General features: G+C 48.1%; 1 protein-coding gene across 2 annotated transcripts in view; it reads right to left on the minus strand.

The window, feature by feature from the left end:
* Grk3 (G protein-coupled receptor kinase 3) overlaps positions 1-17,943 on the minus strand; it is a 103,321-nt gene that overhangs the window by 45,738 nt on the left and 39,640 nt on the right. Inside the window, exons 3-7 of one of the 2 annotated variants that reach the window (XM_031337428.1) lie at positions 16,342-16,415; positions 11,311-11,412; positions 9,344-9,418; positions 4,587-4,648; positions 547-598 (exon numbers count right to left, since the gene is read on the minus strand). In XM_031337428.1, coding sequence (XP_031193288.1) covers positions 547-598; positions 4,587-4,648; positions 9,344-9,418; positions 11,311-11,412; positions 16,342-16,415 — 365 coding nt within the window. The remainder of the gene's footprint in view (positions 1-546; positions 599-4,586; positions 4,649-9,343; positions 9,419-11,310; positions 11,413-16,341; positions 16,416-17,943) is intronic. The other variant, XM_031337429.1, reaches the window with a different exon arrangement.

Below are 17,943 nucleotides of genomic sequence, written 5' to 3' on the forward strand. Positions count from 1 at the left end.
GAGAGAGAGAGAGAGAGAGAGAGAGAGAGAGACTGATTCCTGCACTGGCTAGCCCAGTGTTCTACCATTGAGCTGAATACCCAACCCCCACTTCTGCCAATTCCAAAGTAAGAAAAAGGAAACCAAACAACCTTGAAACCTTACTCTAGAAAACTATTCTGCTCGTTTTGTTATATCTTACAGTAAGACAGGTGAAAGGAACGTCACAGTGTGGTAAGAGCCCAGACTGAGCAGACATGGTAGCGAAAGGAAGGCTTACATCTCCACTGTTATTTTTGGTAAAGAGTCAATCAATTGCAACCCAAACTAGCCCTTCTTCCGTACGTAGGCTCACTCTCACACAAATGTGAGGAATGAAAGTTAGGGTTGCAATTGCCTATCACTGAGCATGGGAGGCCGGCTTTTAGTCCACGGACTTGTAGGAAGCACATCTGCACTTTGCCACATACCCTTGGGAAGAATGTTCCAGAACAAAGCATTTTCTCATGACTTTAGGGCTAAGGAAGTTTTTATTTAAAGGGAGGGGGCAGAAAGTATGGTACTCACGTGAATATTCAATTCCACATTCTTCCACTGACAGAATCTAGTGAATTTATCACTAAAAGAGAATATAAATAATTACTGGAGAGTTCCATAAGCACCTAAATGGAGTTCTAGAAGAGCCCATGGGATAGGATCCAACTCCTGTGCTGCCTCTCACACAAGAAAAACATTCTCAGACACTACAGCTGGCACACCTCCAATGCAACCCCTGTACCTGTGGCTCAGGAAGAGCTTGCAAGAGGGAGCAGAAAGATTATAAGACCAGAGGACCAACATATGACAGGGACACCATACCCATGAACTCTTAGCAAAATGGTTGCTGAAACAAGACCATCACAGCAATAATACCAAGTGACCTATCAACAGGGACAGGAGACATTTCACATGGTCCCACTCCTAAATGAAAACCAGTCTACTCCAGGGATAAACACCCACATAGGTTCAATCCCATGTGACCAGCCCTGCACATATGTACATGTGAGCAAAGCTAAACAGACTCAGGTTACATAACCTGTGTGAGTATCTGTACACACACACTTAGACATAAATTCACACGTATATACACATAGCAATAGCCATTATAGAAAAGACCATGAACTTAGGAAGAAACAAAACGTGGGAGTAACTGGGGGGAGGAAGAGCTGGAGGGAAAAGGAGTAGCTGGAGGGAGAAGTAGCTGAAGGGAGAAGGAGTAGGTGGAGGGAGGAGGGCAGGTATGATGAGATACAACTCACAAAATAAAATATTTTTTCTGTTTAAATGAAAAGACTCGGTTGCATTCCTCAACTGTCATGTGTCTCATGTAATATTTGATTTAACAGTGTATTGATGCAAATCGGTGTGACAAAGTTGCCACTTTGAGGTCACTTTGAGATCACCTCCAAGATGGTATATTGATGCAACCAGTGCAACAAAGTTGCCACTTTGAGATCAGTGAGAATCACTGCCTCCCAGAACTGGCTTCTTCTTTACAGGAGGGACATTTCAATTTGTAGCCACTGATGACTCATGACCACTCTTTTAGACCTTCTGTTCTAAACAACCAAAAAGACAAGCAATGTACACACATAATTCTAAGAGTGGTAAACACAGCCTGTGGTCACTGTGTGTCCAATCCACAAGGCTCATCGACTCCTTTCAACAGCTCCATGAACCAGGGCATTCTGACCTCACTTTCACAACTGCCAAGACCAAAGCCAGCAAATATAACTGGACAAAGGTCATGTGTGGGTGAACAGATGGACCCAGACCAACAGGCTCCTGAACTCCTCATAGACGCATGGAATACAGCAGAGAGCCCCTCCCCCTCACACTGGTCTTCCTGCTTGCTTGCCAATCACTGTCTTTATTCATGCGCACTTGCTATGAGTGTGGAGTTTGGATTTGGAAAGCAAGGACCTTGAACATCACCAGAGCTGTGCAGGCAGGTGGGTGGGGCACTAGGGGCTTGAGGGCTTTCATGAGAGCTCTGCCATCTGTTGGGGAGAAGGAGAAACCTCAGAGGTGTGTCTGTGGCTCCCTGCTGCTTCTGAAGAGCACAGAAGCTGAGAGCAGGGAGGCTCAGAGCCCAGCTGACACCATGGCCCTCTTGTCCTGAGCATCAGAGTCAGAGCTGGAGTGGCAGCAGGTGAGCCTGAGTCCCTCCCACATTCAAGGTTTACCCTCTGACCTCCTGAGGATCTTGGGCTCTGACTGCTAAAGGTCTTTGGTCCCTAGAGATTTCCACTTCTGTTCTAAACAACCCAAAGGACAAATGGACTCAGTGGACACATGTCTACCCTCCTTCTTCATAACACAGACATTCCTATGTTTGTTTATTCATCAATGAGCAGGATGTTGGTGTGGGGTTGTTATTACAGAGGTCCAGGAGAAGTGCAGACTGTGGGCTGCGGTAGTGCAGCATGGTGGTAGAATGTCTACCTGACAGGTATGGGGCTCCGGATTCAATCCTTAGAGCTAGAGAAAGGAGAAAGGAGTGGGGAGTAAAGAAGGAAGAAATGGAGGAGGGGAGGGAGGTGGGCAGAGGAAGGGAGGGAAGAGGTAGGGGAAGAGAGAGGTGAGGGGAATCAGAGGTCGCATCTCACCTAGTCTCTGATTGATTCCTCATAAAGACACAGAATCCAAGGTTCTATAAATGGGGATGGGAGGGATCTTATAAAATTCTAGGAGAATGGGTAAGTTGCTAACTGCCATGCCCTCCCCCAGGGATCACTAAACAGGCCCTCAATAAAAGACTTCCAATGCCAATGACCCAAATCCCAGTGGTCTTTGTGAGCACATACCAACTTTCCCTTTGAACCTAAAAATGGCCTTTAGAGGGTCTCCCTCTGGCCCTCCAAAATCTCTACGAGGCTCATGGTCCAATAATGCACTGGTTCATGAGGAAGCATCAACCTTTGGGACTCCCCTCTTCTCAGAGTCTGGGCTTGGCAGGATCTGACATATTTACAGCCAGCTTTAGAGTTCTGGTCAGCTCAGGGGCTGGAATAGCGGGCACTGTTTGCCAGTCAAGCATGAACTTGCTGTGGTAGACTCCTCTTCAGGGGCCACAGATATCCCCTGGCTGTCTAGCAGAGTCTCTGCTCCAGGGTCACCTGGGCACAGAATGCAAATCTCTAGGGACCACGGGCCTTTGGCAGCCAGACCCCCAAGGCCCTCAGGGAGTCAGAGGGTAAACCTTGGATGTGGGAGGTACTCAGGCTCACCCGCTGCCACTCCAGCTCTGATGCTGAAGCTCAGGACAAGAGGGCCATGCTGTTTGCTGGGCTCTGAGCCTCCCTGCTCTCAGCTTCTATGCTCCCCAGAAGCCGCAGGGAGCCACAGACACACCTCTGAGGTTTCTCCTCCTTCCCAATAGATGGCAGGGCTCACAGGAAAGCCCTCAAGCCCCTAGTGCCCCACCCACCTGCCTGCACAGCTCTGGTGATGTTCAAGGCCCGTGCTTTCCAAACCCAAACTCCACACTCACAGCAAGCATGCATGATTTTCTTTCTTTGTTTCTTTTTACTTTGAGAATTCAAACTAAAATGTTGAAATGAACAAATTGATATTCAAAGTAATTTACTTACCTAAAACTTGAATTGCTGTAAAATGTGTTTTCACACCCTAGGGTGTGTGTGTGTGTGTGTGTGTGTGTGTGTGTGTGTGTGTGTGTGTGTGTGAGTGCTGCCTACAAAGCAAGTCACACCCCTGGTGTCCCACGATGAGGGATCACCAACTCTTGAGGTAAAGATAGACCAGGTTCAAGGCATGGAACATGTAGAACCCAGTCACACAAGACTTAAGATGGACTCTGAGTTGGGAGCCAGATTTGAGAAATATAGGTTGTGGGGCTGGTCCTCGAAGAGGCCAAAGCTCAACTCTGAGCCTGTATTCCTCCCTGGCTTTACTGAGCCTCTTTAGAGCTTTCTGCTGGCCCCAGGATGAGATGCCAAGGATCACATATATGAATGTCAGTCCCCAAGATACTGAGCATATTCCAGGGTAAATTATCTCTCCATTCTAGTAGAATTACAACCCATGCAGTCAAGGGGAACACACACAGGGGGCTGCTCTCAGAGGCTTGGAGCTCTGCATGCAAACTGTGCGACACGTGCGTAAACAGCCCAAGGAGAGCCGACCAACTTCAAAATACCGGATGGCACACTACCCTGCAGCCTGGAAACCCATGGAGACGAGTTCACTAAGTGTGCAAACAATGCCAGGGAGTACATATCTGTCCTCTCCCAGGCTTGCCCTGCCTTGGGAGACGTGCCTCAAGATCCTAAGATGTGAATCAGGTAAAAAGACAGCCACCGTGCCAAATTAGCAAAGGCTTCCCTTATGGTCCTTGTAAAATGGAAGTTCTCCGGGCTGTGTCAATTTTAGAACAAGCTGAAGTAGAATGTGGGGGTCAAGGACTACACACCCCAGAGATATAGCATAAAGCATCAAGGAGGAAGTGTGACAAAGGGCTGTTGGGGGTCCTTGGTCAGGAAGGGTCTGTGGGGGGGAAAAGCAGCACATACTGGGGGAATGTATCGTGCATATATCAAGCCGCATACCTTTCCATAAACTTTTGGAAAATATCCCCTCGAAGGCTTTTGCAGATTTCTTCTATGTATGGCTGCAAAGAACAGAGAAGAAACACCACCATGTAAATAGGAATGAATCAGAGAAAAGACGCTTGCCAGTGGCCTTGGGCCTGAGGTGAGCAACTGTGCTATTCCACATGCTGCCCTCGGGATGCTACTCAGGGGATGCTATCCCCATGCTTGTACCCCCTCAGCATGACTAGGCTCATTCCAGGATTATCATCTCTGTCAGCTCCTACTGCATTGAAGCTCTTCACGAGCTGCCATCACTTCCTTACTGACCAGAGTTGGCTTCCTGAGGTACATAAAGGCTCCCAGCCCTTAGCTATATGGCCCTCAGTCACCATCTTGGAATTCAGACTAATTTCTGCAGAGGGTTGCACATTTACATCTGGCACTGAGCTCTATGAGTCAGTTTCCCAGCGTGCCTTGCTATGCACTTCATCTACATGGACTGAGTTTTTTCTGACCCCGCTTTTGAAAAGGGGGTCACGCATTTACATCTGGCACTGGGCCCTGTGAGTGAGTTTCCCAGCATGTCTTGCTATGCGCCTCATCCACGTGGACTGAGTTTTAAAGACCAGAAGCTGATAGGCCCACAGTTAATTGTCCTAATTGGTCATGTTATTAACTAATTAATGTTATACCTTTTAGACTCAGAGAAAGGAAGGAGGCTGTGGGGCTCAGTGGGTGTGGTCAGGGCTTCTAATGAGTACCCTGTGAGTTGGAGAGAGTTTGGCGGGTCCCCGAGTGGGGATCAACCACTCTCTGCCTCGGCTCTGCTCCTCCTCGCACTGTTCCACACACTCTAGTTGAGAACAAGCTGGCAGATGGCCATGCTTCAGAGTTCGCCAGAGTCCATTAGATCTCTTGGGAAAATATCTTGATCTGCTTGATATGTTGAATGATGAGAAACTTAACCCTTTTGGTGTCTTCACCCAGAGTATATCAGAACGAGTAGAGACGGTAGGGGTGTCCAGAAGGCAGGGGGCTCAGGAGAGGGTTCAGCAGTGAGGTCGCATGCTCCTCTAATAGACTTTCTCCACAGGGAAGAAAGAGTGTGCTCATTCACAGTTCACACTTCTGGTCCATCAAATGCTCCATCCTTCCTAGTAATGGAGGAGCAGCACAGCCTCTCTAGGACCCCTTGATCACTACCTTGGCAATGTTTTAACAAATCAAACCTGCGACGATAGCTACTGATTCCCAATCGGAGAGGGTCCAGAATCACCATGGAGACACTTCTCCCAGTGTGTCTGTGAGGGAAGAGCCTGTGGATGCAGGGAGCAGCTCCATTGCAGGAGCAGCTGCTTCTATCCCTTTTGGCTTCCTGACTGTGGACTCCTGCTACTACACCTTCTCCACCACCATGGCTGTGTTCCCATGGACTACACCCCAACAAACCCTTCAGTGGCTTTTGTCAGGCACTTTATAGAACCAACACACACACACACACACATGCGCTCTCACATGCACACATGTATACACACTACTCATATATACATTTACACATGCACACACACACACACACACATGCGCTCTCACATGCACACATGTATACACACTACTCATATATACACTTACACATGCACACACACACACACACACACACACACACACATACACTCCAGGACACAAAGCCAGCATTCAGCAGTGGGGGTACAAGCACACCTTCCCACTAGAATCCTCAGTTACCTCGATCTGTAAAAGTGGAAAGTCACATCTAATAAATGACAACCAAGTAAATGAAATTTAAGAGTGTCACCTGCGGAGCACAGGGAAGAGCACCTTTTAGTCACCCACCAGCCAGGTCTCTCTCTCACCTCCAAATCTGCCTATACAATTAGTTCTCTCTAAAGCAGATTGGCAAACATAGGAGTATCAACTGATCCCTTTGAATTGACTTTGATATACCATGTCGCACTGTAAACTTCAGGTGACTTCACAAGACAATAGCCCTCCATCTGTCCATCTAGCGATTCATCCAGTTCATCACTAGACTGGGAGGATGCAAGTTGCCCCGAGCCATACTAACAGCTCCATTGTGCTAAAGAGGCGGCTTGTAGGTGGGTGTGCCCTGGAGCCAGCATGATACTTCCTTAGTCTCTGTAACTCTCGCTTGTAGTGATCTTGTTTCATTGTTACTGAGGCTAAACTTGAATGGAGAATGAGGTGCCAAGAGTGGAATGGAGTGTGGTTTGTGCATGTCAGGGTCACATGTTAGAAGCCTGGTCCCCAGCTCGGTGACACTGAACTAAAGGGACTTCCTAGAGGCAGGAGGTGGAGAGAGCACCTAGGTGCTCAGAAGGGATGAATACAATTCTCTGGGGACTCTACATTCTCAAGAAAGGATAACTATGAAACAATAAGCCCCTCCTAGTGTCTCTTCTCTGGCTTTATGCCATCTCCACTAGAAGTGCAGCCTAGAAGCTCAGCAGAGGCTGGCTGGACTGCCAGGGCCTCCACTCCTGATACTGGATATGGTATCCCAAACGGCTAATAAAAATAGTTAATTAATAATGAAGAGTTAAATAACCAAAGAGTTAAATTAAAACTCTTTACTGCAAGCGGTCACTGCTGGTTCTTGAAGTTAAATCTTACTTAATGCTGTATTTCATTTCCTCAGAACCTCAAGAGATATGCTGTGTAGTCTATGGTACAGTTCAGCAATTGAAAACCAAAGCACTCACACTACAAAGATGGAGGCGGCAATGCAGACATCAGCACCACACTATTTCACTGTAAGATATCTTGTTAGCATTTTGTCTAGGCTCCACCCCACAGTTACCTGGCAACAGCCAGGTGTACCTGACTCACTATAAAGGGGCTGCTTGCTCCCTTCTCCCTCTCTTGCTTTCTTACTCTATCCTCTTGCTCCTGCTCCCCCTCTCTCCCCATTTCCCTCCCCCCTATCTCCATGGCCAGCCTTTACTCTTCTCTCTCTGTCTCTCTCTGTCTCTGTCTCTGTCTCTGTCTCTCTCTCTCTTTCTGTGTGTGTGTGTGTGTGTGTGTACTCCCTCAACTCCCTTACCCATGCACTGAATAAACTCTATTAAACTCTATTCTATACTACACCTTTAAGTGGCTGGTCCCTCAAGGGGAAGGGATGCCTCAGCATGGACCCGAAGACATGCCTCCTTCCCCCACACCTGACTGCACATCCACCAAACATATTCCTTCTTTCCTCTCCTTAGTTTTATAAAACACGACATATCTGGTCTCAGCTTTCACTGAGGAACAGTGAGAAGAGCAGGCCCCTTGCAAAGCACCCTGTGTGTGCCCACCCTCACCAAATCTCTAAGCAAGCTGGGTGAGGAAGCGGCAGGAGAGGGTGGCAGGCCCAGAACTGAAACATAGACTCTTCCTGTAACCAGCAAGGCAAGGGATAAGGACAAGCTAAAAAGATACTATGTTCCTCCCCTCAGCTGCCAGGCTTTAGGATAACAAGGTAGCAGAGAACTGGGGTTTCCCCAGGAGTCTTGTGCTCCTGCTAGGAGGAGCAGAAGGCTGAAGCACAGAGAAGCACAGCGCCAGCTGATATGGAAGAGGAGATGGATTATGTGATTCTAAGAACTCATCAGAACACAAATGTGATAGACATGACCGCATCATCATCAGGACTGCTCGGCTAAGCACATAGCCTAAACCTTATCTTCACATCAGGACCCAGATGATGGACGTAGGAGTGGGGTGGACCTCTTCATTCTTTTCTCTAGTGTGCCCATGCTCCAGAAATTATCCTCCGCTGTGTTTCACTATTAACCTGGCTCGTGTATATTTCTTATTAATGACCCGCCCAACTTGTCAGGGTATCCAGGGCTCTAATCTTAACTCTGGGAATGTTCTGAAGTATACAGACAGGTTCAGCTAACGCCAAGAAAACAGCAATGCCCGATGTGCCGCTAAGTATGTGCTGAGGATCTGAGAATTATTGACTTTGTTTTGCAGAAGTTTGCTCTGTTCTAAGACATTCAACCAGCGAGGTCCAGTTGCATGTACCTGTAATAGCCATGGGGAGGTAGAGGATCCAGGGGCTAACCTGAGTATCTTACTGTAAAAAAAAACTGGTAATTCAATAAAGGGTGAATCCATTCACTTCACTTTTGAAAACTGATTAATGAGATTCCTGTTTCTTATAATTCACAGAAACATGAATGTATGCTATCTATCTGAGACTCTGAATGCCCTCATTCCCGTAGCCACCTCTATAGAAAGCCTGGGCTGGAAAAGGTTCTCAGGGGAGAAGCCGGCCAGCCTAGACAGCAGCACACACACATAGGCCTGTCACGAGGGACCAGCTTTCCGAGCCTTGGTTTAAACCTTTGTGATGTTCAGGATAGAAGCAGTCAAGCGGTATGCGACCCCAGAGTGCCCAGAGCATCACCTCTAGCTCTGGAACATAAATCTCACTTAATCCAGAGGATAATCACAAGCTGCATCACCCCGGCTTATCACAGACACTGAGTGCCAAGCAGGAGGAAGGCTCGGCTCTGTCTTGGCTCAACGGATTTCCAGAACATACAGTTACAAGACTGCCCACAGCCAGCAGCCTCTTTCCAGGAACATCTGTGATGCCTGACAGCACTTGCAGCAGGTTGCGGCAAGAGGACCTACATGCTTCGAGCAGACAGCCATGCACATCGGCATGTTTGACGAGCTGAGGAAACATTACCAAGGCTGCTAAGGAGGTGAGTTGGGACATTTGTTTTGAAGTATTCTTATCTTACCTGAAAAAGGGTAGCTGTCACCTGCTTCTTGGAGAGATGGCTCTGGACATGCTCTACCGCTTGCTTTGAGAATTGCTTTAAAAAGGAAAAAAAAAAAAAAGGTAGGAAGCAAGGAAGGAAGAAAGAAGAAAGGAAAACAGCATTTTTTAAAATAAGGATGTGACATGTCTGTAGATCATACATTACAACAGAGGGTTTGACATAATGATCCCCTAAGAGTGACCCATGGGCTGTCTGCAGACACTCCAAGCACATACTGTCCTCTGGGTACCCAGAGTTCTTCCTTGGGTGCCCAGAATAGACCCCTCAGCAGGTCAAGGTTCCCATGGCAACAGAGTGTCAGGAGGCCTACCACTGCCTGACTATGGACATAACCATTTCCTTAATGAACAGGTCTACAGATGTAAGCTATCTGCTGTGTCAGAGAAAACAGATGCAGGGCCATGCACCTCAGCCCTCAACACAAGCTAGGCCACAGTAGCAGATGGCTCTGGGGCCCGGAGGTCTCACTGAGACCCAGCAGAGGGCAAACAGAACGGAACTTCTGTTGATGTGGGCTACAAACTATGTCTTCCAGAAACCTTTCAACGTGGTCTCCTTTATTCAAATTGTTTCTCAGTAATTAATGACCTTTCCATTTCTTTTAACTCACAGAGATGGGAACACATTCTACCTATCTGAGACTCTGACTATCTTCACTCCCATGGTCTCCTTTACAGAAAGCCTGGGCTGGAAAAGCTTCTTGGGGAGAAGCCTAGACAGCGGCATACACACATAGGCCTGTCACGGAGGGGTCAGCTTTCTGAGTCTTGGTTTAAATCGTTGTAGTGTTCAGGATAGAAGCAGTCAAGCGGTATGCAATCCCAGAGTGCTCAGAGCATCACCTCTAACTTTGAAACAAAAAACCTTACTCAACCCGGGGGCGGGGGGATGATCACCGCAAGTCATTCAAATTTTGTTCAAGCAAAACCCTGCTGAGGTGCCTGTCATAGCTGATCTGAGGAAAACCAAATTCACACAGGCTCCATGGACTACGTGTGTCCTCCAGGGCTCAGCCATGCCCAGCCAAGGCACCCAGTGAGCACGTGCCAGGATCCAATCTCTTCTCTATAGCACAGTGAAGCAACAGAAGCTTTGAGAGAGGGCAGCATGTGCCACAGCCACGCACACATCACTACAAACTGTAACTACATCCTAAGGGCTAGGGCATGACGGGGGCATTCAGGCACCCATCCTGACATGGTGTAAGGTGCAATGTCATACTTCTTGTGTGCCTTTGGGAGCCTCTGGTCACATGGAGCCTGAGGTACTTGAGACACAGCTCATGGGGATCCCAGAAGTGACTTCATCTCATCTTAATTGCTTTAAATAAACTCAAGTAGCTACGCATGTGGCTAGTGGCCACTGCCCTGGATGAAGTAGGTGAAGACCGTGTGCCCTTTGAAAAATGGCCTGTGTTGGTACAGAAGCACCCAGATTGCAATTTCTACCTTGCTAATTAATCTGTTTGCTCCTAAGTCACTTCCTAGAACCCAGTTTATCCCAATTAGATTGTTTTTCTGACTTCTAAGGAAGACAATAATTTCAACCATCATTTAACTACTCATGAATAAAATTAACATAATAATTATAATCCTGATCAATCCCAAGACATCACTGAAGATTTATATTAATAGAACTCTGATCCACCTCCTTGTTAAAGTATAGCTAACAATTATACTTTATTGTTATAACTGCCTAGCTCAGTGGTATTTGCCTAGCAAGCATAAGGCCCTGGGCTCAATTCTAGACCCCTAAATGATACAGCAACACTCATCATCATCATCACCACCACCACCATCAGGGTGTCAGTGTTAGTGTGTAGGAACACTACACTGTTAAGCTGTTGAAGGTCGGCCTGGGCTACATACAGAGACCCTGTCAATGCCCCACGTGGTGCTGTCGGGGGATCGGGATGGGACACTCACGTGTGTGCTGGATAGGAGCTCCCTCATGATGTAGGCATCGTACATCTGCCGGCTCCGGCGTAGCCTGTCCTCTTCATTGTCCAGTTTCTCGTATTCTTTTATCTAGATTTCCGGAGGTTGTCAACATTAGCTCACGGCTTCCTAGAAACCGGCTTTATTTAGAACTACAGCTAACCCGGGCGGGAACCCTTCCCCACAAGATAAAACAAATTAGCGAGGCAACGATGCCCCTCAAAATGACTGTTTTGCAGGAGGAGATAATGAGGTTGCCACACGTTAGACACGGCTAGGAACACAAACGGGTTTCCCTCTGTGATAACCCTGAGCATTTGAATGTGGAAACAAAGACTACCCTGGCCACAGTTATCCCACATGGCATACAAGCCAGGGACCACTTGCCTGGCCAGTTCTTTCCAAAGTGCAAGTCTTCCAAAGCTGGCTGGACCTCAGCTCTGAGGAGGAGCGAGTCCACACTCTAGACCTCACTCTGGACCTCAGCTCTGAGGCGGAGTGAGTCCACATTCTAGCAGAGTTCCAGCAGGGGAAAGTCACCGGAACTCATCAGGAGATTTCCACCTTCACATGAGGGAAGTGTGCGTTTGGAGGTGGCGTGGACTCCTGGATGAAAGCGTGATTTTCCAATCCTACTAGTTATCACAGGCCAGGTGTGGTGTGCATAGCTGTTGTCCCAGCCCTCTGGAGGCAGAGACAGGAAGAGGTTGGCCAAGTCTAGCCTGGGCTAGATAGGGAAGCAGAAGGAAGGAAAGAAGGAGGGAAGGAGGGAAGGAAGGAAGGAAGGAAGAATCTACTGCGTTTCTAGCTGCCAGGAAAGATGCCCAGCTGGCCTTTGTGCTGACTAAATAGTGAAATGGGTTTTTAGAAACACCCTTGACATGTGGCAATAGTGTAATTATTTCATTTACTGTAATCTGATCTCCAGATTTCCTGGCCAGAAAACTGTCCCCATTTCTTTACACACATAATTTGACAACTCAAGGCAAGACTAAAAACGATAAAATATTAAAGTGGAGACACCTTCTGCATGTCACACTGTGTGTGTGACCCCATTACAGTCACTGTGTTACACCTGAGAGCTGTCTGCCTGAGCTGGCAGGAACAGGGTCTTGCTCCCCATGCGGGTAGCTTTGACCTTACAGGCTGGCGTTCATACACTGGAATCAAAACCAGTCAGTCCTACAAAGATCCCTCATGCAGGTGAGGTCACAGTTTGGGGGAGGGGGAAGAGGGTGTCACCACAAAGGCCCTGTGGCAGCTAGACAGTTCCCACACTGAGAAGTCACCAGGATCCAGTCCGGCAGTGTAGCATGTTGGCTGGCAGTCATGCCAGAGGGACTTCTGGGGCTAGGAATGGGGTATTCTTGGGGTAGACGACACTGTGGGATCATCCCAAGAGGATCAGAAGGTCTCAACAAGGCTGGCATAACCAGGTCCAAGCATCCTACGTCAGTCTCTGAAAACTAGACACAGAGCAGCCGCATAGATGCCACCATTGCAAGGCAGACAATGTCAGACACAGGGTACCCAAGCCATCAGAGAGGACGAGGTAGGGCTTAGTTGATTCCTCTGGTTGGTTGACTCCTCGGGTTGCATTTTGGTCTTGGAATAGTCAAGGGTTAATGCCAGAAGGCTCAAATGCTAGAACAGATGCCCAGCCAACCGGAGGCCAAAGCGTTGTCCCTTGATATACAAACAACCTGGAGCGGTAGCGCACCATCCCAGAACTAATGTCCTGAACACAACCACACAACCATAAAGGGATGCGTGCAGGGGACCCATGAGGCACAGTGCTTCTGGCGAGTCAGATGCTCACTCCTGGAAGTTTCCATGATTTGTCTCCTGCAGCTACACAGACAATCCTGGCTTTGTAAACAAATGAAGCACCACACCGCACCGTGTCTGTGCTCTGGGACCTGTGTCTAATTAACCCCACATGAACATCAGACAACTGTGGAGAGAGCACCGGCTGGTGGTTGAGACCCACAGCTCACTTTCTTTCAGGAGGCTTGCTAAGGAATAGGCCGTCAGCCATGACACAGCTGCCCAAAGGACTTCCTGACTACAGCACACAGTTCATAATAGTAGGAGAGCTGAGCTGGTACTCAGGTGATAAGACTCCATACACTCATATACAGTCAGTCTCTGCTTGACTGCACATGTCACTGCCCAGCTAACCTCTGTGTCCTAGCCCCACCTCTCTGGACTCTGAGCTCTGCATCTCCAAGGTTTTGCTTACATTCCTCAGTCTCACATAAGCTTCAGAACCCTGGACACCCTGTAAGGCTTCTGTCACCAGCTATGCAGACCTTAGGGGAAGGTACCAGGATGCCAGCATCAGTGATCGCACATTTGATGTTTCACGCTGGGCATCTACAAAGCAACCCCACTTGAGTTCATCTAAAGGAGCCCTGGCTCTACTTGCAATGGATCACAGGCACCCTACCTCACTGGATTTCTCTGTCACAAAAACAAGCTGAAAGGAGGGTCGCCTTACCCTCCATGCTGCACCTTTGGGTCTAGCCCATCAGCCTGTCACACCTGTGCTTCATTCGAAATCCATCACAAACCCCAGACAACCTTCTTAGAGCAGAATGGTCCTCCTGAGACCATGACTGTCAGTTCAAGGAAGCACAATGACAGTCATGGAAAGCACTGGAAAGCGACCTAGCAACAGGCACAGATAATGGAGAAGCTGACAAAATCTGTTGCTAGAATTTCCAACCCCAATAACCCCGTATAAAAAAGCCATACAACCCAGTTATTATAATTATAAGCCATATGCCTATGTTGAGCAGATCTAACACTATACTTACTAACTTATTCCTCAGCTAAAAGATCCCTTGTTACTTGCAGTTTCTCCTGGCCATATGGTTCTGGTTCATCAAGGCTCCCTCCTCCTCTTCCTCCGTCCTCTCTCCTCCCCCCACCTACTCTCCTCTCTCTCTCTACCTGCCCCCCCCCTGAAACTCCAGTCCCACCTTTCCCCTCCTCTGCCCAATGCCAGGCTCTAGCCTTTATTGAGTAGTTAAAATGGGGAGAAGTTTCACATGAGATCACCTAAGTATGTGATGGACTGCTCCCTAGGGCAGCTCCTCTTGAAGATGCAGAATTAACAACAGAACACAAACAGCATTGGGACAACTCCCAACAAAAATCCACATAGATATTCTGTCAATATGCTGGGCACTTGATGATGTGTGGGCATCTGGGCATGGCCAACTTCAGTGGCCCCAAAAAGCAGAGGAGCTGAAGAAGAGTCACTGATGATACACCAAAGGGTCGGGAAGAGCTGGGCTCAGGGTCTGCTGGCACTAAATTAGCCACACCCTTTGCAGGAGGTTAGTGGCTCATTGATCGATTGTCAGTCACACTACTGTATAAATGTGCTTTTGCTGTTCGCCTGTGAGGAAGATGAGCCCACACAGGAAAATGCAGACCATCCATGAGATCCAATCCAACAAGACCAGGGCTGGAATTATCAGGCAAGGATTGTACATCCGTGTTTATAATTAGTCTAGTAAGAGCACCATAAAGATGCAAGCCTGAGAGAGATCTCCCCAGAACCACAAGCAGTCATGGCTGTGGCCATAGCATAGGGAGAAAGGAGCCAGAGAAAGGGTTCAGATGACAGGCAGCTCACTTCATTACAGTGACATCCTAGCGATATGTCTGTGAAATTGATCACAAAGCTTCACCGTACAAGGAAGAGAGACAACGGACACCAGGAAGGCATTCTACCATCCAAGTGGTGATTTTAACCTCTCTCTCATGCCTAGAGACAAAGACCTGAGGTAAACTAAGTCAGAGTGAAGCACACGTGGCAGAGGCCTGCAGATCGGCACACCCAACGCGCCTGGGGGATGCTTTAGAATCAGAATCTGCCACTGTGTCTGTGGTTTCACTATCCCGTCCTCCCCCTCCTCCCTCATCCATACTGCCCTCCTCAATTTCAGTTCCTCAAGTGCCATGCCCCTCCCATCACGGTAGCTGTATGGCCTCCTGTGCGCTCTGAACCTGCCCAGAGGCCAGTCTGGTCACCAGAGCTCTTGTTTAAATGTCACCTTGCTGCGGTGACCTTGAGTGCACCCACACTGAGTAGCCACCAACCCAGAGTGCCCGTTCTGCGCCGCCCTCACAGGACATGGGGTTGTGTGTTCACAATGGAAGACAGGCCACTCCTACCAGGGTCTCTCTGGCTTACTCTTCCAGCTCCCAGGATGTCTGCATCCTCTAACCCCATAAAGCGAAGTTAGACTTCCTTTCAGAAACTTCTATACTAACTCTAAGCCCCTCCAACCCCAGACTTGACCCTATGTCTTAGGGAAGGCGGATGTGTGTTTGGGAGACCCCAACCCCAGAAAGTCATGGCTCTCTAGTCCTCCAAGATGGCCAGCAAGCCCCAGGTTAGCTGCTCTTTAGAACCCAGCAGCCCCCAGCCTCAGCTCTCATGGACACAACCAAGATCTATAGATGGCCAAGAGCCAGGTGCCGCCTGTGACTTCCGAACAACTCTGGAGCCTCTGGAGTCTCAGCAACACTCTTCCCCAGTCCCACTCCAAAGCCTCTAGGGCAGAGCTTCTCACCTTCCTGATGCTACAACCCGGTAATACAGTCCCTCATGTGGTGGTGACCCACCCCCCCAACCATGAACTCATTTCGTTGCTACTATGTAACTGTAATTTTGCTACTGTTGCGAATCATTTTGCAACTGTTGCGAATCATAATGTAAATATCTGGTATGCAGGCTATCTGGCATGTAACCCCCTGTGAAAGGGTTGCTCAACCCCCAAAGAGGTTGCCACTCACAGGATGAGAACTGCTGCTGCTTTAACTCCTGAGCTGTGTGTGTGTCAGACCTGGCCTGTGAGCATGGCCATCACTGCTGGACATCTGCACCCGTGAGGATTTTAATGAACTTCTGAATTACATAAGGTGTTTACAGTCCTTAAGATTTCTCCAACGCTCAGCTGAACACACTTTGGAAGGGAATTTTGCAAGAGGCCTGAGTCTTACCTCTTCATAAAATTTCACCTGAGGCACCGCTTCGCTGATTTCATTCAAGCAAAAGTCTTTAAATAGCAGGAAGCCTAAACCGGAGGGAAAAAAGGAAAAACTTCAGGCTGGGAAACGAGGAGACTTTATCCCGCAGGGCTTCCCTGAAATAGTATGTTTATAACCCAGCATCTTGAATTGGACAGGAACCCCAGGTGACTGTGCCACTGCAGAGGGTTGGGGGCCAGGGATAGAAGGCAGTGGTGACTGTTAGCCCGGCTCAGAACCAATCAGCAAACGGCTCTGCTTTCTTCCCTCTTTTATCCTCTCATCAGATGGACCAACTTCCCATTCGTGTGTGAACACTGTTAACTCCATGCATGCAGCTCATGCTAACTTTCAGGATGGAGGGGAGGGAGAATGGTAGCTGTCTCCCCAGGCCTTTGCACACTCGTGGAAAAACAGTTACTGCGTTTTCAGTTGAACAAAGTGCTTGGACATGAGAAGGGAGACACCCAAGGCGGGTGCAGCAGCTGACACCCACCTGAGGGAGAGGACTGACTATAAGCTGCATGGGGTGGCAGAGAAAGGCTGTACCAAGGTGGCCTTTCCTATGACTGTGTGTGTGTCTGTGTGTGTATCTGTGTGTTGTGTCTGTGTCTGTGTGTCTGTGTGTCTGTGTGCTTGTGTATGTGTCTATGTGTGTGTGTGTGTGTGTGTCTGAGTCTGTGTGTGCCTGCGTGTATGTCTGTGTGTCTGTGTCTATGTGTGTATGTATATATGTTTATATAGGTGTGTTTGTCTCAGTTTGTGTGTCTGTATGTCTATGTGTCTATGTGTGTCTGTGTGTATGTGTGTGTTTGTGTGTATATGTGTATGTTTGTATATGTGTATGTTTGTGTGTGTATATGTGTATATATATGTTTGTGTATATGTGTGTCTGTGTGTATATGTGTGTGTATATATGTGTGTGTGAGTATGTATGTATGTGTACAAGTGTGTATATGTGTATTTTGTGTGTATATGTGTGTATGTATGTATATGTGTGTCTGTGTGTCTGTATGAGTGTCTATATACATGTACGTGTGTGTGTGTGTATAGTGTGTGTGTGTGTGTGTATATACAGAGCTGTAACTGACAACCACAATCATGGATGATTCATGGAGCAGTCATCCTGTGCACTCCCACAATGAAAATGCCTATAAACCCAGAGAAAGCTGAAGGCTCACCCAGACAGAATGGTAATGGAGATAGACAACAGGGGACACTGAGGCTCCAGTGTGAGCCATGAGCACATCAGTGCTGAGTTCCTGGTGGGTATGGACTATAGAGCACCTCATCTATGAGTTCCCCAGCACTGTACTGTGGCCAGCTCAGAAAGAAGCACTACTCTTAGACACATAGACTCATTCACATAGTGTCTGAGGGTCATGGTGTATCTGATTCACCAAAGGACACACAAACACACACACACACCACACACACCACACACACACAACACACACACAACACACACGCAACACATCACACACATACACCACACACACACATGATAAAAGGAAAACAAAACCCACAAGAGAACATGAGTTGGGGAAACAGAGTGCACTGGGCTTCTAGGATGAG

Source organism: Mastomys coucha, unplaced genomic scaffold (genome assembly GCF_008632895.1).
Source record: "Mastomys coucha isolate ucsf_1 unplaced genomic scaffold, UCSF_Mcou_1 pScaffold22, whole genome shotgun sequence".
In the NCBI taxonomy this organism is placed as follows: Eukaryota; Metazoa; Chordata; class Mammalia; order Rodentia; family Muridae; genus Mastomys; species Mastomys coucha.